The sequence below is a fragment of the Ptychodera flava genome, chromosome 4 (genome assembly GCF_041260155.1).
Source record: "Ptychodera flava strain L36383 chromosome 4, AS_Pfla_20210202, whole genome shotgun sequence".
Lineage (NCBI taxonomy): Eukaryota > Metazoa > Hemichordata > Enteropneusta > Ptychoderidae > Ptychodera > Ptychodera flava.
The window spans coordinates 44880545-44903077 of NC_091931.1; the positions used below are offsets into that span (position 1 = coordinate 44880545).

General features: G+C 35.3%; 2 protein-coding genes across 4 annotated transcripts in view; both read right to left on the reverse strand.

Moving 5' to 3' along the window:
* The window catches only part of LOC139131927 (transmembrane protein 272-like), a 64809-nt gene extending 44743 nt beyond the window's left edge, over nucleotides 1–20066 (reverse strand). The window contains exon 1 of one of the 2 annotated variants that reach the window (XM_070698245.1): nucleotides 19986–20066. In XM_070698245.1, coding sequence (XP_070554346.1) covers nucleotides 19986–20018 — 33 coding nt within the window. In that variant the 5' untranslated portion in view covers nucleotides 20019–20066. Of the gene's footprint in view, nucleotides 1–4587; nucleotides 5134–19985 lie in introns of those variants that run through there. The other variant, XM_070698243.1, reaches the window with a different exon arrangement.
* Nucleotides 20067–20412: 346 nt separating this feature from the next.
* LOC139131926 (alpha-N-acetyl-neuraminyl-2,3-beta-galactosyl-1,3-N-acetyl-galactosaminide alpha-2,6-sialyltransferase-like) overlaps nucleotides 20413–22533 on the reverse strand; it is a 6087-nt gene continuing 3966 nt past the window's right edge. For both annotated transcript variants that reach the window (XM_070698241.1, XM_070698240.1), the window contains exons 4-5: nucleotides 22424–22531; nucleotides 20413–21656 (exon numbers count right to left, since the gene is read on the reverse strand). In XM_070698241.1, coding sequence (XP_070554342.1) covers nucleotides 21461–21656; nucleotides 22424–22531 — 304 coding nt within the window. In that variant the 3' untranslated portion in view covers nucleotides 20413–21460. The remainder of the gene's footprint in view (nucleotides 21657–22423; nucleotides 22532–22533) is intronic.

Sequence of the window (22533 nt, forward strand, 5' to 3'; positions counted from 1 at the left end):
GCAGACATTTTGATAGATCATACTTGAAAAGATTAATCTATAACTTATTTGGTCACGGACTCTATTAGTACATAAACCCTCAAACCAACTTATACTGCGTTAAAGAGAAAAGACTTTTATATTTGCAGGGAAAAACCAGCCAGGTACTCAATAACATCATTTACTGGATTCTATTGAATTATTCGTTTAATCAAAATTTATTTTAGGAGTCTGACCCAGGCTACCCTTACTAATACAACTGATTGCTATAAAATGTTATTCTCATTTAACATGAAACTAAAGTAATATAGGAATTAAAATGACAGGAAAAGAAATTATTCTAGCAGCTAGATCATCAAGTCATCAACTTTATTAAAATATACTGTGACATATTTTTGTATTGATCACTCAATGTCAATTCCAAGACTTAAAAATTTAACAATATTAATATTTTATACCTTGAATCAATAATTTGGATATGCCTGTGAGCTTTAAACATAGAAACTTCAACCAATAAATTATAATTTGTAAATATACATGATGAAAGAGGGTTAATCAAAATCTAATGGCCCAAATCTCTCAAGTACTTATCGTTTTTTGGATTGCTTTTTTTTCAATATATTTTGTTGTGCATGGTAATCTGATTTTCTGTGAATGGGTCAAATTACAGACAGTGAAAAATGTACGCAGGCAACAGATATTATTACTTCTGTGCAATCAGTATCTATGCACTGTCAACATGTTTTCTTATTGTTGAGCTAAAAATCAACAATTTATTCATGTTAATTATGATCTATCTGTTACGTTACAATAAGCAGCATGTTACCAAAATATCATACATCATCCACTGACTGCTTGCCTATTAAAGACATATAAGCTACATTTTTACATCACTTCCTTTTTCCCACAAAATAAAAATGAGAAATTTGAAAAAAGCAATGACTGGTAGCACTCATTTAATACTTGTCGAAGCATAAAACAATGACCGCTCTTTTCATGGAACTGAGATCACACTCATATTTCAAAAATAATCCCTTTAACTTGCTTTCAATATTCCTGTAGATAACTACTGAATTCTGACTATTATGTGCAAACGGAATTCACAGAAAGTGATGCATGCACCAACTACCTGTAATTTTTAACACAGACGGTAGAAGTGAAAATGTGTGACGGCAATGATACACCCTCTAATTTCTAAGCCTTTATGACATGCTACATTTTATATTCAAAGCAATTATCATGTTTGTTGTTTGCTGTTATCAATGTGAACACTGTGAGATGTATTGCACTTGAAGTAATGGATTACTGAGATATTTCCCCTAAGAGACAAGAAGATGACAGTATTGTCATTACGACAAGATAAATTTATAGCTACAACGACAGCGTCTTAAAACTTTCATGACTTTCCTATCTTAGGAATAGTCACCCACAAGTAAATATTTTAGTCTCATTCTGAAATTATAATATTTCACGGAAACAACTTTTCAAATCAAGCAACAGTTGAAGAAAGTAGAACTGACATTTGTGATGTCACTAAAGCATAGAATAATTAATTCCGCTGTCTGTCAGAGATGCGAGTAGAATAAATGTGTATCTGCCTTTACTGCAACACAGTACAATATGGCTATCGTAGATCAGGTCATAATAATGAAGGGCATATATGACAGCCCTAAGTCTTGAAAAAATTGCGGATGGGATATTGAAAGTTTAATGTAATTTGGTTCCAGAATCAAACTGGCAAAAGCCATCCATTAATTTAAAATTACAACACATTTGGTATAGTTTAGTTTGCAGATTACTTTTTAAAAAATCAGATGCTAATATGCATATTTTAATTATGTTGCATCAATGTGAACTTACATATTTGCAATCTCACCATATTTGGGCAAAGAGGTCTTTGGTACAAGACAGCAAATTATAGAATGAAATTGCTTCATATTCTGCTAGTGCATTATCCACCGTGCCTGCAGGCTACATCAAAGTATCTGTTCAAGTCATTTGCAAAACAATCATGGAGAGATACATGTAGTCCATTGCAAGAGTCTATAGAGTCAATTTATTAATTATATCAGCATTATTTTAATGTTTCTTGATTTCATTGGTATGATTCACAAAACAGGCAGATTAAGAGACTATGCTTACATGTACCTAACTCATATATCGTATTTTGATAATTAAATCGATATTAATCTTATCAAGATTTTTGCTTCAATAATTTGCTATTTAAACTTAGATTTTAATTTTTTCATATGTTTTCCGTAATTTTGTGTCTTGATGCACTTGATCATTAATTTTGAAATTCCTAGTTTCCATCTTATCGTTGACAACTGAATTTTTGTATGGAAAGGTGATATTGTATATTGTACAATAAAGTATCAGTTGTGCGTCTAACACTTCATATAATTCAACAAAGGTTTGGTAAAGAATTGTTTCTTTGCGATAGGACAAAAATATTGAAAATGTAATCACATTTAGTTTCAACTGTTGTTGCTTTCAGTTTTAATATTGATAACATCATCCATGGATGACTTGACAATATTTAAATCCTGCATGTCTACAAGTCACTCTGATCTGCCACGATAAGAGCTGTCATTTCTCTCAAAAATTTCTACTTTGAGTACTGAAAAGGATTTTACAACTCTCAAAATCAAGCCAGATGAACAACTTCTTATATATATGGTTGCATGCACCCAGATATTTCTGAAGAAAATTCATCACAAACATGGTAGACAAGCTCAATTTTCTGATAATGCATAAGTCTTCCTACTTGTCCATGCCACTAAATTTCAACTCTTAACTTAGTCACAAGAGGTGAGAGACTATATTGCCAATAATGTTATATTGAAAGAAGCAATTCCAAATGGAATTGCTTTTCACTTTTCTTCTCTGCTGGACGATCATTTCCAAAGCAAGTCCCATCGAGTAATCTCATTTCTTGTTCTTTGTAAAGTGAGTGATTGCTTTGAAAACAACATCCCAGCACAACTCTTAATTTCTCTTGTAAGAGGCAAAATGAAATTCTAGAATAGATAGAGACATCTACTGCGATCTTTCTACGGTTTTCTAGTTTGATAAAGAAGTTACGGCTAAAAAATATATGTTTTGTTGGGATTACAGAAAGTACAAAAAAGAAAAAATACAGCCAAAAATTAAAGATCAAATACAAAATGTAGTTTATACAGCAGTTCTTTATCTATCTATCTATCTATCTATCTATCTATCTATCTATATATATATATACATATATATACACCATATATGTATAATATGTATATATGTATATTATATATACATATTATATATATATATATATATATATATATATATATATATATATATATATATATATATATATATATATATATATCAGTATATATATATGTGTGTGTGTGTGTATACATATGTATGTATAGTTGATGCATACCAACATAACATATGAGAAAAACAAATGACAGACAATTTATTTGATAGGAATCAGAAGTACGGCAAATATTCAGGAAAATCCTGGACGTTTCACCGAGGAAAGCATCAGCTAATGGAAGATTGATACACACTGAATCCCAATGGAGTTCAAATCTGATAAGCTTGGTGGCAATCACAACAAGGTACAGATATTGCTTGCACTGAGCTTTCACATTGACTTGCAATAAGATTCACTTGATAGGTAGTGCAAAAGCCGCTCCATAAAAAAACCCCGCTTTGCTTCAAAGTCTAGTCATTACACCGACGTGTCTTAAGCTCTCTTTTTTTCCACATGGAAATCAGCAAACATTTACAATACCACATTTACTAAAGGAATTTCTAAAGCTCTTGGGAGTTCATCTTAAGCCATACCAACCAAGCTGATACCTTTTTCCTACAATGAAAAGCCATCTGGATGCAAAATCTAAGATGCTCAACAACATCGCTGCAAGTAAGGTGTTCATTACAGCTTTTAATGCAAGCGATGTTGAATGCATGTTTGGAGAGACCAGTATTGTGTCAATACGCCTCATTCCCGTCATATCACTTTGCTATTCTTACACCGACAGCCATGCACGAGTCAATAAAAATAGTGATTAAAGTTTAGATTTTAGCACAATCAAATTGAAAGGCAGTGTTGGTTCTCTGTCTGTTCTTTACAAGCCAAGCTTTCTAATTTCCGTTTTCATTGTTAGAGTCCATCAGCTTTGGGATAAGATATTTTTTTGCACCTCACACATCATGCAATAATATACTTTATATTCCAAGTTTTTGTTATTCCCAGATTTCGATACTGCAAGAAATGCTATGAGCTTTATCGTAATGTTTAAAATTTTGTAATTAGTAAAGCTTGCATTTTACAATCATGAGCATATAATAATCATGGTAGATGTGGACGTCTGCACAGAAAACTGGTTATAAACAACTATTTTCATGTCAACATTTTAGATAATTAACAGGACTGGAATTACAGGTGATATTTTAAAGTACAAAACAAGAAAGAAAAAGTTGGCATGGATCTTAGCAGAATTGGATAAATTTGAAATCAAAGAACTGATTTACGTAGTTGCACATCATATATCGCAGATCTAAAAGCAGAATTGGATGAATTTGAAATCAAAGTACTAAAAGCATGTACATACGTACGCGTAGTTTCACATCATAACGCAGATCCAAAAGTAGGCTGAATAGGAACGTTATCATGTTTGTTGCTGCGGCTGCAAACCATCGTACTGCAATTCTGCACCAGATTTCAAGAGAAACACTTGTCTCTACGGCACATACGCAGTATAGCGCTACATATATGCAGTGATCATCACATCTCCAAGATCTGAGTTTGTGGATCTAAACTAGGACTGGAACAATAACCCTAAGGCTGTCCTTTATAGCGTTTTCCTCACGCAGTGATGAATTCTTCTGATCCAAACTTCCTCGCTCCTTGAGGGGGCAATGGTTCCTTAAAACTGCAACACACAGGACAGGAATGATTCCTCTTTACCCGGTAAACATTCCAATTTAGTTCAAGGAAATCCGTATCTCTTATTTGTTCAAATCTAAAACAAGGTTTTCTGTCTCCTTTCAGCTTTTGCTGGGACAGATTGAGTTGTCGTACTTCGCTGTTACTCAAAACACTGATGGGAACACGTTAAGACTACACATCAAAGCAATTTTCTGCTACAGAATGTATCACCTAATGTAATTTCCACAGCAACAAAGCATTAGATGCAAATCCCCCTATAGAAGAATGGTGCAGTCTGGCCTTTTACCCTTCAAATACTTGAACACAGCTCTCCGGGAGATCATAGCTTTGCAATGAAGTCGCTTTGTGCAAGAAATACAAACACAGATCAGAGATATATAGCTGAAGATGATGACATCCAAGGGTATGTGTGAATGAACTGTCTTCATTGAATTCCAATTTCAGTTTATTCATTGCTCTATATGTATTTGCAAAATGGTTTCTCCCTGGCAGGAATAAAACAACTCATCAGTATGCTAGACATGTCAAACTGCTTTTTATGCATATAAAGTGCGAAGGAATTGTACTTGGCTCGATGGATAGATGGATGGATGGATGTCTAACACATTCAGATTTCAGCTGAGAAGAATTATAATTAAGCATTATAACATCCACTTGCTACTTTATTAAAGCCATTTTCTCTCTATTTTCTTTGAAAAGGAGACTACAAATACTATGTGTGATTTACAGCTGTAACCCTTGCAAAGAAAGCGTAGACAGAGATTGTTTCACAGCTTCAATACATATAGGCTACCATTACCGTAGGCACAAGTTGTAGCCATTGGCAATCTTCAGCACTGTTACTGTCTAGGCGTTGATCAACGGTATGCGACATTTACGGTACTAATGGTTGCAAATAAACTTTATAATTATAAGATCAGAATTCCATCATTGCGTGGCTTGGCATACTTTTTGACCAGACTGTGTAGTTACCATGGGCATAGAATGGATTGTATTGAATTCAGAATGGAAAATTGAATTGATGTCATTAATGTACAGCAACTATCCCTTGGAGACATATCCACTGCCTGCAATTATACATATGAATGGAAAAATAATTGAGTTATTACGAAAAACGAGGGCTTTTAGGTGCTTGGCTTTTTCACTTTGGTTGAAAATTCTGAAATTGTACAGGCGTTCTCTGTAAATTAGAAAGTCAATGGATTATCGAGCGTTGAAATATGCGGAAAAATGGGAGGGGAGGTGAATGTCCCATATTGATAAATTCAATGAACAGTATGCAATGGAAAATAACTCTCTTGAATATGAAAATGGTTTTAGCATCTGTGAGTGAAAAAATTTTCAAACTTGGTGTTTGGCCAATGTGCTTATTCAAATAGAATACTTTCTGTCAACTTCAGTTTTCATAAAACCACCAGTACCATTTTAACTGATCCCTTGAAAATTAGTCAACAGTTCTAAGCATACGTCTGCAAGGTTGTAAATATGAATAGTAAATTCACTTTGAACCTTACAGATTTTCAGATTATTATAAAATTATAGAACTCGAGAGGTTCTGATACATACAATCAATGACAATTCGCACCATTTTAAGTATTTTTGTGAACTTGAATAAGAAAACTATAGCTCCAGGTAGAATGTATCCATGGGACAGTTTTGTGATGCTAAAGTTTTTACAATACTTTTCTGGTGTGCTGATTATGTGAACTCATCTGGAAGCCTGGGGTGTAAAATGACGTTTTGTCTGGTTTCGGTATTTTTTCCTAATAGAGCTACCACAGGGTAGAGCAGTCACTTTGAACTTCAAATATCAGTAAATTTACGCAGCCTGATTTATTTGTTTTTCAAATTTAAAACTTTGAACACCCACCCTGTTCTTTATTCTTGATTATGAAAGAGATTTGGTTTAAAGTTTTCTTAGGAAAGTTCGAGCAAAAGTTTGAAACTGTGTTTCTGTTTAAATGGGCTTATTAACAAGATGGAATTTCAGAGCAGTTTTGTGTACACTACTGAGACTTGCATGGCAATAACAGAGCGGTATTAATGCTTTCAGAAATTTTCTGGTCAATTTCATTTTCTGAAATAAAAGAGAAGATATATTTTATGATGTCAAAGGACAAATTTCACATCAAATAGATTGTTCTTGTCATTGACAATCCGGACTGTTGCAGACGATTACACAATTCCAACACAGATTGGTGATTTGTCCACATGTACCTGTGGAGCAAGGATGTAATTAAATGAAAGACTACAAAAACTAAGCTATGGTCATAATACTGAAATGTCATGATTGCTTTCTTGGGAAAACTGTCTAAAGGTTAACTGACATAGCCTTGTTGCCAAAGAAACAGCAATAAAACAACATGCGAGGAGGATATCTCATTCAGGGATTGATGGTAACACATATCAATGTTACCTCATCGACATCTACCGACATACATATGAATATAAATACAATTATGATAAACTGGACAGGGTATCTTTATAGGCACATACCAAAACTCTCCAAATTAGAAAATAGAAAGTGATAGATTTATATTTTTACAGCATATAAAACATAAAGATTTCCTTGGTAGTCAAATTGAATGGAAGAAATTTGACATATCATCCAGATACCTGTATAGAACATCATTCGCAGTAGAAATTATTCTCGTTGAGGAAAATTTTCAATTTCCAAATCTATCTTTGCAATAAACCTTGTGCAGTATATTCATCTCTGCCAGCGTCTTCATGATTCCAAAATAGATTCAAGTCATTTCAGTCTACGACATTTTACCGCCTTAAATGCAGCATTTAATTTTTGGAATACAATCGACACAGAAGGCAGATCTGTTGTCCATAGGGCTGCAGCATGCATTCTACAAGAACTACCAGAGTCTTAGGAAGAAACAATCAGACTAAGATAGGTTCATCCTTGAGTGTAGAGATTCTTAATTTGGAAGTATAGAGGACATGTGGTCATTACAATCTTTCCATACAAGAGTACGGTATGTTGTGAAAAATTTGTATTGGAGATTGTACGATGTGTGCATGACTCATTATATTTAAACTCTGAAACGATAAGTTATGGAATAAGCTTCTTTTTTGTATAACTTAACCAAGCTGTGTATATTTATCACCAGATTTTCGTTCGCCTGTTATATGGACAATGAGTCCGAAATAAAGTCTGTAATAATAATAATTTGTTGTCAACATTTGTGCCATCTGTATAATTGATATAGAAATAGTACTGCTAGGGAATGGTACAATTTAAGCAACAAATATAAGTAATAATAATCTAATATCTAATACTGAAACTTTCAAATATTGGCACGGCTTTCAAACGACAATAAGAAGAAGAAAATTTTACACTTCAGACAATATGCCATTTAAATACAACATACTTTGTGTATATACCAGTAGGTTGTAATTGCAAGGTTGAAAATAAATTTCCAGGTAAATATCATTAATAAATAGTATTCAGCATAAGATGAATACAATTTTAAAGAATATTCTTTTTACATTTTTGTTGACAAATGGGACCAATGAAATGCAACTGCATTAGCTACCGATATTCATTGAACGGCTGTAAATAGCTCCCTCTTGAGGTTAAAATGAGCATTATGTTTCTAATACTTTTTGATCTAAGTAAAATCAGTGTCTTCAAATTATTTAAGCTTGGCATCGTGAAATCAAATATATTGTATGGATCATTGATTTTATAGCATATACAATTTCAAACTTTCATGTAAACTACAGTATCAGACTTTACAATCCACAAGCAGCATTTATATAAATTAACCCTAACAGCCATATACTGCTGTAAAACAGAGAACTCACATCTCGATAGCCATCAACCACAGTCCAAATGATTGTCATAGATGTATGAATTATAACACTTGTAATTTCTTGAAGGTTTCCAGCAGGCATTTACAGATTTTATTGGATTTTATGAAAAAGCTGGTAATAGGAAGGCGGCTGACAAATTGACTGGCATGGCTTGCAGGCAATGGATTGCATGCAATCAGTGCTGTATATAGCTTTGTCAGGTTATATAGTCTTTAGCGAGCTGTTTGATATGTGATGTGTCCAAGCAATTATGATATCCATTCAGCCTTTAAAGGAGATCATAAATTCAATGCATTAAGCTGCATATAAAGTGTTGATGTGAACTATTTTGATCAATGCATTGCTATAGTCTGCATTATTGTAATGGCAATAGTTATATCTGATATTTGAGATATAACCATTGGCTATTTTGAATGTCAGGTTGTTATCTATGTTAATAATCACACAGCATACTCTGGTAAGGTTTACAATCATTGAAAAGTCTACAAATGTACTGTGCTTTGCACTTTTGGAGTTTTACTAGTATGAACAAAACACTGCAAACACTTGTCCAATCTGAAATCTCTATTCCGTACATCCACTAATAATATCCAATAATGAAGATATTGGATGTCAGAACTACTTTGAGAAATGTGTTTGAAAACATCTCGATTTCTGTTTTGTGATACATGGAAATCACTTTAAAGATGTTTGCAGCGTAGCCTATATTATTATTGGCATGTACAACAGGGCAAATAGCTGTGACATTTTTTACTATTTTTGTCTTTAATGTTTACTTAAGTTTCTTGTTCTACTCCCTTAAGCATGTTGAAATACACAGCATTCAGCTTATCAATTCAGCATGTACAGACTACATTGTTATTGTTGACAAGTGAGTACCGGTCCAGACTAGAATTCAAATGTAAACAATAGCAGTGCATTTTACATATGTAGACACTGTGTTGATGAGTTAAATAGTTGGTGTTTCAACATTCTTTGGGAAGTACTGTTGATATACAAAATGAAAATAGTGAAACATACAGATGCAACTGATTTACCGTATAAGCCTTTTGGTGTATATATATATATATATGTATACCGTATATATATATATATATATATATATATATATATATATATATATATATATATATATATATATATATATATATATATATATATATATATATATATATATATATACATATACACACACATATATATATACATATATATATATATATATATATATATTATATATATATATATATATATATATATATATATATATATATATATATATATATATATATATATATGTATACTGAATGTGAGCCAAATATCATCAAAAGTTACATTTCAACAGTAATGACACATACCAAGATATAGACATTTATTGGAACACTTGTCTTGGATCACAATATATTTTATAGCCCCGCAAATAGCTAGTATGTCTCATTTTTTGACATTTACATTAATAATTCTATCTAAGAACATTTGTAAGCTGTTTGAACAGTTCCAAAACTAATGCATCATTACATTTCTTAGGGGATGTCACCGTTAAATTCAGCTAATATGTGATAAATATTGGGTAGAGTATTAGTGTAACAGCTGCTGTACTGGTATTAGCTTTATAACCACTGCAACTAATGTTACCTATAGAGGGCGCACTTTACATCGTGTTGCTGTTCAACAACAGCACCGATACTCTAGAAATGTATTTATTATTCTACATGGTTTATGTAATAGAGTTTGTTTTCAGAAGTGCTGAAAGATAGGACAACAAAATACAGTTGCAATTCTGTTATTAAATAATCTAATTTGGTAGCTTCAAACATGCTTGCTTGAAAATTTGATAAAATAATTATTTTCACTCATACATGTCAGCAATTAATTTCATTTATCTGGGATACAAATAATTTCGAACAGCATTATCAGATAATGCAGATCATAATATCACAAACTCATAACCACAGTTTATAGAAAATGTGTCGACAGGATTGATACTGTTTGTCTTTGATAACTTAATTACTGGGTCCATACTTCAAGGTTTCTATAAATAAAAATTTAAATCAGATCATCTTTTTAATAGTTACATATGCCATTTTCCTTGTTCAGCTTGTAAGTCCTGATTTGCACACAACACCACGAAAAACATCTATACTCGTCATTATAATTACAGAAATCCTGTTTTATTCAGAAATAGGCATGGGGGATTTAGCAACTGATTGGGAATTCATGCACAAGATGACAAAACAAACACAGCTTGTGTGTAAATGAAATGATTTATGATGTTCAAAGTACACTTTGTGATTATGTGCGGCAATATTATTTGAAAAACATTCAAAAAAACTGACTGAAAAAATTTAAGTTGATCTGTGCCATGATTTTGTGAGTTAAGAGCCTGTATTTATTTGTTACTTTCACACACGGCCATATGGTAACATAGTGATTGGCTCAAATCAGACAGTTACGCTACAATACCAGACGTCTGACGTGTCACTTTCCAAGCAGATGGTGCACATGGTATTAAATAAATGGAAGGAGGGATTGGTAAGATGGACATTATTAATGGGATGGCTGGTGTGACTGAGAGATGGTATAAAGTGGATGGATGGATGGATGGAGGGATGGATGAATGGATAGGTGGACAGAAGAGTGGGTGGGTGTATGGTTGGGTAGATCGATGGTTGGGTGGATCGATGGATGGAGGGATGGATGGATGGATGGAATAATGGATGGTGGACAGATGGTGGGTGGATGGTTGGGTGGATGGATGGATGGATGGATGGATGGATGGATGGATGGATGGAGGGATGGAATAATGGATAGGTGGAAGATGGTGGATGGATGGGTGGATGGGTGGATGGGTGGATGGATGGATGGATGGATGGATGGATGGATGGATGGATGGATGGATGGATGGATGTATAATGGATAGGTGGACAGATGGGTGGGTGGATGGTTGGGTGGATGGATGGATGGATGGATGGATGGATGGTGGATGGATGGAGGGATGGAATAATGGATAGGTGGACAGATGGGTGGGTGGATGGGTGGATGGATGGATGGATGGATGGATGGATGGATGGATGGATGGATGGATGGAGGGATGGAATAATGGATAGGTGGACAGATGGGTGGGTGGATGGGTGGATGGATGGATGGATGGATGGAGGGATGGAATAATGGATAGGTGGACAGATGGGTGGGTGGATGGTTGGGTTGATGGATGGATGGATGGATGGATGGATGGAGGGATGGGAATAATGGATAGGTGGACAGATGGGTGGGTGGATGGGTGGATGGATGGATGGATGGATGGATGGGTGGGTGGATGGATAGATAATTGGACTGACTGATGGGTGTACTTTATAGAGTGTCGTGTCACTTGGCTTGACAAAATTAGTAAATGGGATAGCAAGATGGCACAGCAGGGTACATGTGTGATTGCAGTGAGGCAGAGCTAGGGGGAAAAAATGCCTTTCAGGAAAAGAAGGATGAAAAGGAAAAAAAATACCCAAGCTAGAGGAAAGCCTTTGAGAGAAAATTGAGATCATGGACCAACAGATTGCACCCGTCAGAAAAGACTTGAACTGTCTGCTGTTTCCACACACTCGTAACACACATCAGTTAATGTTAACTGAGCTGATGATAGTGATAGAATAAGGTTTTGTATCTTGACACGGCCAGAATGTAGACTTGAATGCTTTCACACCTGAGGTTTTAGAGCAGTGAGTCACTCAGATGTCAATTCATAATGTGCAGATTACAGTGACTTTAAAGACAATCCTACTAGAACTGCAATTATGTACAGTTTGATTTGATCATCACATGACAGTACCTCATTCCCCCCGACGAGATGATATATATTTAACAAATAATGATAGAACAATTACATTTCAAGAAACAACATGATGGGAATACTCTTAGGCTATTACTTTGCATGGCTGCAAATTGCTGTTCACTGTAAATCAATAGCCTCAGTCGAGGCCTGCACACATCTTGAGTATCAATACAGGTTGAAATAAATGCAGAAACAAATTTTACTGTGAAACAAACAGGCTTCCATGTTCTATTCATGTATATTGATGTTGCAACAAGATTGTGATATTTGGTACATCAATACTGCATCAGATCTGGTTATTTGTAATATTCTTGTTTTGCTGACAATTTGCAATTCTCCAGGCATCAATGCGATTGCTGTAATCAGCTATCAGTATTGTTGCAAGGTTGTCACAGCAGGTAGATCATACTGAGTAGCAAGGTTGTTGCTGAACAGTAATGTGGCTACAAGTGCAATCAGCAGGTCATCATCAGTGTATGTGTTGCAGCCAGGTGATTTTTACCCATAACAGACATCTGTGTTGCGGTAAATTTCATCATTGCACATCAGTGTAGTGGAATGATCGCTTCAGTTGGCATATCAGTACTGCAGGATGGTTACCCTGTACAGTCAGTACATCAACAATACAGGGAGAGTGCTACAGTCAGCAGGGCAAGTGTAGCAGGATGGTTGCTAAAATCACCATTTGTAAGTGCCTGTGCTGGTGCCTGTGCTGGGCATGTTGCACAGGCACTGAGCAGATCAGATCAGCGGTCGCTTTGGTCTGTCCAAATGCAGTCAATGAATTGCTACAGCAAGGTGGCTTATAACTACAATATCTAAGTTTAAATGCTTGTGTCTTTGTAACATTGTGGAAAAGTTCATCATTGCTTCTCATAATTGCAGGAATATTGCTACAGTCGGCTGCAAGCTGAATATAGTCACATTACTATTGGCTAGTATCTAAGTTTCAGAGCTAATACTGCAAGAAGGAACTTTGGCAAGTATCTAAGTTTCAGTGCTAATATTGCAAGAAGGCCCGGCACTTCAGCAAGTATCAAAGTTTTAGTGCTAATACATTGCAAGAAGGCACTTCAGCAAGTATCAAAGTTTCAGTGCTAATACATTGCAAGAAGGCACTTGGCAAGTATCAAAGTTTCAGTGCCAATACATTGCAAGAAGGCACTTGGCAAGTATCAAAGTTTCAGTGCTACTACCGTACTCCAAGAAGGTTGTTGGTATGTTGTATATTGTATCAATGTTGCTGCAAAGTTGGTGCAATAAATTATTCTCAAGAGCCAGAGATTTTTATTTCAGGAATGGTAATAGGAATAGCTGTTGCCATAAAAAGGCTAAGTGATTTATGATGATGCCATCAGTGGAAATATTCTGCAGCAATGTTGCAATGATCAGCTGTACATGTAATAGCATTCCTGTAATAATGTTTTTTTCATTGCTCATGAACACATCATCAATACGGTAATCTAGGTTGCCCTGTCAGCATATTACATAGCATTGCGACTTGGCTGATACTACCAGCACATAGTCAGCATGGCAAAGTCATGACATAAATTTAGGACTAGGAAAATCATCACAGCGACACTTTATTCAACATCTGGTGAATGTTGTGAGAATATATCCAAAATTTCATATGTTGCAATGAATTATCTATTTGAGTGTAAAATGTGAACTCATTCCTAGCCTAACAGTGACATTATTCACTGCCAGAGTTGAAAAATTACATCCACTGTCTACGCTTGTACATGTATTTTCCACTGGAATTTTAGGATGTCATCTTGACAAATTATGCCACAAATGCCGATGGCCTATTTACTATGCTTGATGTTTGCAAATCATGAAAATATATGAGATTTTTGACAGCTTAAGTGACAGTACAGACACCAATACAGTATAGTGGTTGGCCAATATATGCCAAAAATCTACGGCTGGTGAGCTGTGAAATTGTCCACAACAACTGAAATAACATAGGGTCACCCCCAGTCAGTTTAAAGGACTCTTTCTTGTCATTCTACTCACGCCTTCATGTCATTTATCTTCTCACAAAGCAAAGAATCTCATTTTGTTGTCTATGTCTTCTAGGAATTGCAGATGTGACATATTTACAAGCAGCTTTTTTGACAGATGTTTTTCAGCTTCCACTTCCATTATCATCCGAATTACACTCTAACGTACAAACACACTGATCACATTTTAAACTTATTATGCCTGCAAGATATTTTTTTCAAATCTCCCGGCACCAGATTGAAGACAGATTGAAAACACCGTCCTTTTTCACTGTTTAAGATGCAGTAGAGGTTCAGAATTGGATTTCATTCATTTGGTTGGATAAACCCATGAAGCAGAAACTCTGATTTTAGCTGCAGGCATTTTTTGGCATGCTAGTTGTATACAGTACTGAATTGGATACTGCCACTAAGCTCTGGGCGATAGTTTAAAGAAATTTCTGCGCATGGCATGTTAATGAAACTGTCTGTACAGTGTGCCAGTTAATAACTTAGGAAACATTCCTACATTCTCAGAACATCCAACTCTTCACTCACGGTCATTCCCAGGGCATCTAATGTATTTATTCTGGAATAAACAGCCTCTGTTTTCTGATAAGGTAATGCAATCATTAAGCTCTCTGGTTTCAATACAAAGATATTGTTTGAATGTTTTCAACACAGTAACATTTGCTGTTTGTCTCTCCCTGTTAAAGCAAACAATTAACTAAGATGACAGTGTTTACCATGAGTACCCAGCTACCTTGATATTAAAAATAAATATGATAAAATAAAATGACACCTACAAGCAGTTGTGACTGAAATACTTAGTCAATAATAATTTAATAATTTGAGAAAAATAATTGTGAATAGAAATCCTTGCACCTAGTTTCACAAACATTGACTGTGAGATACATGTATTCAATAGTGTCATCCTCATTGAAAAGATACTTTCCGTTCTTCAGTTGCCGCCAATATATAGTTCCTTCAAACACTAACTGAGAAATACATGTCTATGTGTCACCCTGAACACACAGATAGTGTTTGAAGATCTCATTGTAGTAACTTTTCATGTAAATTCCACTAATTTTGTTATTTTTTTGTACAATATATTTCTTGTTCTTCTGCTGAAATCATATTCAAAAGCTTTTAATTGTTCAACATGTCAAGACAGCCTGGTGTATATGTGTAGTGTTAAATGTCATTGTTTGCACTGACTTTGAGTCAACACTAGACATTCTTCTACTGCGTATTGCACGTCATTGCGGTGTGTTAGCAAGACTATGCTCCGTGTCAAATCTCAAGATGCAGCAGGGAGGATATGAAGAAAATACATTTGTTTTATACTGAACAAACATAATGACAATATAAGGGAGCTGTCATTATTTACATCCGCATGGTGGGAGGGGGGTTGGAGGAATTTCATCGGAAACTCCGAAATTTCAAGTAACCCCCCTTGCCAACCATGATGAATTTAAGTAACCCCCCTCTCTAACTCAAAAATTTTGACTGACACCCACCACTTAGAAAAGTTAAATACCAATACATGTATTTGTAAAATTTACAAAAATACAGCAATAGCAAAGACATTTCAAATCCTGATGTACCCGGATAGATTATCATCGGTTATCCCATGACGGTTGAAAAAGGTGAAAACAATAAAATGAAATTCAAAGTAACAATATATACAAAAGCTCACGCTATAACCAGTATCCAACTATATGGTATTGTTTAATTCGGATGGGTATCATGACAGGGTTTTCACTAGGATATCTGACTGGGCAGAATTTGAAAGTACAGGGGGGAACATGGGAAAGGCTGCGGGGGACAGCATCAGAGGGGGCTGTTCCCTATCTTGCATGGAAAATTTTGAGAAATTGCAGATGTGTGCAATGGGTGCAGTCTGGTGCAATCTGAGAGGTGTTTTCAATTTGTCTTTTACTGAGTGAAACTGTTACAACAACCCAAGGATGAGAGCACGAAATTGTCTAAATATAAAGCTGGAAGTTCTCCACATAAATTCATTTTGCTCATTTACATCATGGATGCATATCGAAAGGAAACTTGGTGAATACCTTAGACAGTTCCTGATTGGGATTTCCTGGCAGGAAACACTGCACCTGCTTTGTCAATACGCAATCATACACGTGATTTCACATCAACAGATATTGATAATGCATATTCAGAATATCAACATTTTAGAATATGTACAGATTTTCCACTATTATTTTAAAATTTGGAGCATTTTAACGAACAAATAAAGCGGTATTGTAAGAATATGAAATTTACATGCACTGAATCTGTGTAATACAGCTGTCATCGCCAAAGGTATAACTACAAGATTTTTTACAACAAATCAGTTTCTGTATGTTTTTGAAGTGTCAACTGATGAGTCTATTCATATAAATTTCCATGGTAATTGTAAAGCTTAATTGCACATGAGTTCATTGACCTTACAGCTTTGCCTTTCAAAACTACAAAAATAGAAACATAATATTTAGAACTCATTCTTTTCCATATGAAAATCAACAATGATAACACATTATTTTTCATTTGAATTCTGTGCAAATAGGAATTGTGTGAAAACAATCAGTCACTAGATTTTGTAAAATCTCAATAATTCCTTAGACTGATGATTTATACGGTAGGTTTTTTTTTTTTGTTTTTTTTTTTTACAGTGGGCTGGTATACAGTGGGCCAAGTCTAAAGTGCTAAGCATTTCTATTGATTTCTGACCATTTGCCTAAACATTTATACATATTTTTCATCCTTTCATTTAAACATTACGAGACAAAACAAAGTTTCGACAACCATTTATTTGTAAAGAAGATGAGATTTCAAATAAAAAGCTATGAATTTTAATATTTCAAATGATACAAACAGAAAACTATAAGTCTAAATACATGATCCTGATAGACACATTCAAGGTAAAAAAAGTGGTGTTCTCTACATGCAGGGCCAGCCATGCACTAAAAATAGATATTGACATTGGTGAACCTGCTCTATTCCGAATGGCACTTCCCCATAGACCAAAAACAGACTACAAGTCAAGGTCATGTGACATCAAGACTGACATTCATTGGATTAGTACACTGCCTCTTTAATTCACCTGTTTGACTCTTTTATAATCTCTTGTTTTTTGGAATTTTCAACAGAATTGAATCATTATGCAATTAACAAGCCATTAAACTTGGATTATGGTTAAGAAAACCAAAAACCTCAACAATATGTTCTCAGTACCACATGCTAGTCATACAGCCTCTCCATATCTGCTTTGCAGACAAAGGTCTTACCTTTATTTTAAGAGGATGTTTGTGTTTTGTATTTTATCAAGATTAATATCAGCATCAACTGACACATTGCACAACAAAACATATGTACTGTAGACCATACCAGCAAGACTATCATATAACTTTGGATTTATGAGGCACAATTAGGCGGAGTGCTCAGTTATTAATCAGCATGCACTGAATTGAAAAAAAAAACCAAGGTTTTCTCTCACTTATGAAGGGGTGAACCATTTGATTTCGGGGAGGGAGCAGAAGGATTTCTGTAACAAAAAAATTTTGCTGGTCAGTTGCAGGAAGAAAAATGTCTGTGTGGTAGGGTGGGGGAAAACTTTGCTTCCAAAGAAGCGGTCAAAAATAGAACTGCTGCCATATACCCTTGGATAGTATAAACACTGGCTAAATGTAAGTGGTCTCTGCAGCTGGTGCCTATGGTGGGATTTGTGTAACATACTATCTTCTATCAGTAATCAAAGGCCCAGGTTTCATGTATTGACTATTAAAATACATCTGCTATATAGAATGTATGGCCTGAATGAATTAGTTGCAATACAAATGAAAGCAGATATGTGAACATGTCTGTGTACTTGGATCAGATGTGTATTTTCAAGTTGTAAATGTAATACCGTTGAGTATTAGACAAACAAATTGTAAAGATTTGTAAAAATCTACAAAAATGTTTTCAATCACAAATACCATGAAGCTCATTATTAAAGTGGTAAAAAAGTCATTTCATATGTATGTGAAAGTTAAACATTTTCTCTCAATCTGATTTTTACTGCAAAGTACTTTTGCGAATGTCAATGACATGATGCGTATCATTTTATAAAATATTTAATGAAGAAAAGTACTCTTATTAGCTGCAATTCACATGTCAGTAAATACATTTCATTTGTAGCTTTCATGGCATAACTATGTAATTACATCATAACCAGTCCTTGTCACATATGTTGAAATTGAGTTAATATTGTAATTGAAAAACTGGCTGCATTTGGCTTGTCAACACAACCTGTGAATGAACACTGGCGCATTTCAACAGACTTTAGAACCAGAAACCGTAGTTGATACACTGAATATTAACATGAAAATAATCAACAATAGTTACAGCTACTGTCCCTCTAAGAACACCTCAAACTTATACAAATTTAAGACTTGTGTTTGAATAGTGACTTTGTGTTGTACAAACAAGGTGGTTCAAATTCAAGGAAGAAGGAAACTCGTGAGTTGCGGCATAGACAGTCTACTGTCTATGGTTGCCGAAACGTTAGTTCAATATTTCAAGTACCTTACTTTTCCCCCAGCAGCAGCTACAACCAGTGTTTGTTAATCCTTGTATCGTTGAACTGTAAAGGTATTTTTGCCTTACCACACTTTGTTGAACTGTACAGGTTTTTTGCCTTACCACACTTCTTAAGTGTGTTGTTATGCAATAAACATTATTATTAGTTCAATATTAAAGATCACTTGAAGATCGAAGACTGGTTGAACCACATTATTATTACACACAATATAATTACTGTGTTCCTGCCCTACGTTTATGATTTCAACATTATTGACTGAGTCTCCCAAAAACACAGTTTGTTTTAAAAATAAATTGCTTTGACTTTACGATACAGAAATGTGTTTCGAAGTAACTTTTGGAAAAGTATTGCTGCCAGGGTGGATGGAAAAATGATGCTATACTCATTTCCTCCCGCTCTCCCCCGCGCAGAAATCAAACGGTCCGCCCCTAAATGTGCTGTCTAAGCACAGCAAAACGTATACGTATGTTTTTGATATTAAAATTACACGACAAGTGTACGAGAACTGGGCCGCTATGGGGTACAAGTATCTACAAGTTATCGACCGAGATCGATACATACATAGCATTGCATTGAGAGTTTGAGTACATGTTGTATCAATTCTGCGATTCAGTGTTTGAATTACTCGTACGTGTTTCTGTGTGTAGGCCCTAAAGTACGATACACACGCAAACACAGGAAGTGAACAAATCTCTATCGGGCGGAGTATAAGACATGGTGATAGATTCATGTCAACACATTGTCTGTAACATTCAGACGATATTCAGCAAGCGCTTGTGTGAATTTTAGAACTTGTCTATGGTATACTTTTCATCGCTATGAAAATATTGGTTTACGTACCTGGAGCGGTCGCTTACTCGGGTCTTCCGCCATTTTGTATCAATTCAGGGGAACCCTGCTGTGCGTAGCCTGGACTCCCCGAGCTGGGCCATATAATCAATACGCTCGTTGGCGACGCAGTTTCGATATTTCAGAAAACGAGTGGGATTTTCACCATTGGCACTTTAAATGCAGCAAACAGTTGTTGTTATAATATGATGGCATTTTTTAAAGAGATATATGAATCGAAGTCGCTTTGTGAAATGTCTTTACTTGTCAGACTGAATGATGAGGGGTATCATCCGTTTCCACGGAGACCAATTGATGCGATAACGATTCGCCTTATTCGAAAAGTAAGTGAAATCGCCTTTAAAAAAGGGGATTTCAGACGTCGTAAAAATCAGAAAATTTCGGACTAATTACAAAAAAAACTGATGACGACCGCCTCTTGAAAATATAGTTCTGATCCTTTATTCCATTAAAATACAAGCCTTGGCCTACTGGGGAACAAGCTTATGGTAACAGAACAGAATTTAGATCGATAGAAGAAAATCTAGAAGCGCAGTCCATGGGTGGAGGGACTGTGCTAGAAGGTCTGACTACAGGAGAGGTAAAAATGCCATAATTATGTCAGTTCAGATATCGAGAAAACACGAAAGTGAAATACAACCCGCACTTTGACTTGCTCTGTATCAATTTAAAATTGACAATTGGGGTCAAAGTGCAGGCCTATAGATTCGGTGACTGTAATTCCGAAAGTACCAGTATATATCCACTTAAACAGTAAATTTAGATATCAAACAACGAATTATAATTCCCCTTCTTCGGAAAAAAAGCTTAGTTTAATTTATTGTCTTCATTTCGGGTTTGGATCTGGTTTGTTCTGTTTTACATCAGTAAAGTACTACTCAGTTCTATTCTATTATATTCAGCTCTATTCTGGTGTGACATCTCTATTCTTGAATTTACTCGGGTCCTCTTTATCAAATGGTAATGAATTATTCATTAGATATAACTTCCTATCCGAATAAATGCAGTTCATATATTGAACCGTATAGAACTGCTACTCTGTTTTCCCATTTTATTCTGTTCAACACCGTGAAGATAATGTCCCGTTCTCAACAAATGTTCTGAGCACAAGGAAACTGATGTATATACTTAGTCTAGTTTAACGACCAAAGTAACAGAATATTATATCTTATAAAATTCTATATTATAATATTTATTAAGTCAGTTCAAGGTGTTCCCTCTTTGAAGGCTGACGAGTGATGATGGTCTCTGCGGTAGAAAATGATAATAAAAAGTATATGATAAATTATGTCCAATATAGCACCTTCTACACTACTTTCTTTTTCACTTCCGCCGATGCCTGTCTTGCTGTGATTACACTCGCTCGATGTGAAAGCTATAAAAATGAGTTTGTGAGCACATTTTCTGTAATGGCAGGAAGCAATAAAAATAAGACAAAATAGAAGTTTCTGGAAGTAGTTTCACTTTTAATCTGTATCATCCCAAGTAGGATAGAGAAACTGCAATCTTTTCGTAAGCTTCCACTTTTTAAAAACATCTTTTTCGGAGATATATCGATGACCTCCAAGGCGTTTTCCTTCTTGGCTTCGATACATGGCGCACTCTCTGTAACCCTCTGGTTTGTAGTAGTGAAATGGAACCGTGTCGTTCACAAAGTCATTCCTACAACGAGAATGGTTTACAATCGTGAGCCCGAAACTACGGTGGACGAAATGCACTACTTTAATTACGAAATCCTTGAGCATGCGACGCCGTAAAATGTATTGGTTTACATGTGTTTACACGTTAGTAAGGAGAATAAGAAACTACTGAGAGCAATTGATATGGTTTCAAACCTAGTGGCGTGATGGGTGAACTGAGGGTTGTCGTAATTCAAGAGTATATTGTGGTACGTGCAACGACTGCAACGAATTCGAATGCAATTATGTTGTTGAGCTGGTCGTTGTTATTAACGTTTTCGTTGTTGTTGTTGTTGTTGTTGTTGTTGTTGTTGATGATGATGATGATGATGATAAAGATGGTGATGATGATGACGATGGTGGGGTTAGATCATCGTGATCATCATTATTATCATCATTATCATTAATCATCATCACCATCACCCCATCAACAATGACCATCATCATCAACAAAACCACAACCATCACCCCAACAACCACCAATCCACCACCACAATTAATATTATCATCGTCTCAATCATCATCGTTATTGTCATCATTATAGCCGCTGTCGTCATAACTATCATCACAACGTCGACTATAAAAGGATGAGGAGAGCGAAAACGGGATGTGGGTGAAGTGACTGAGTCAGGAGGGGGAAAGGACGAGAGCGACTACGTCGTGCGGGTATCCGATAAGGTGACAACTATAACAATATACTGTTATGCAAGTTGTTCATGGATTTACTTGAACTCTGTAGTAGGAACTTACTTGCAATGATCCGGAGGTACCATTCCATATATTCGAATATCATCACAAATGTTGACAGCAAGTATTATACTAAAAAATCCCGTAGATATCCAAGACCCGGAAGCATGTCT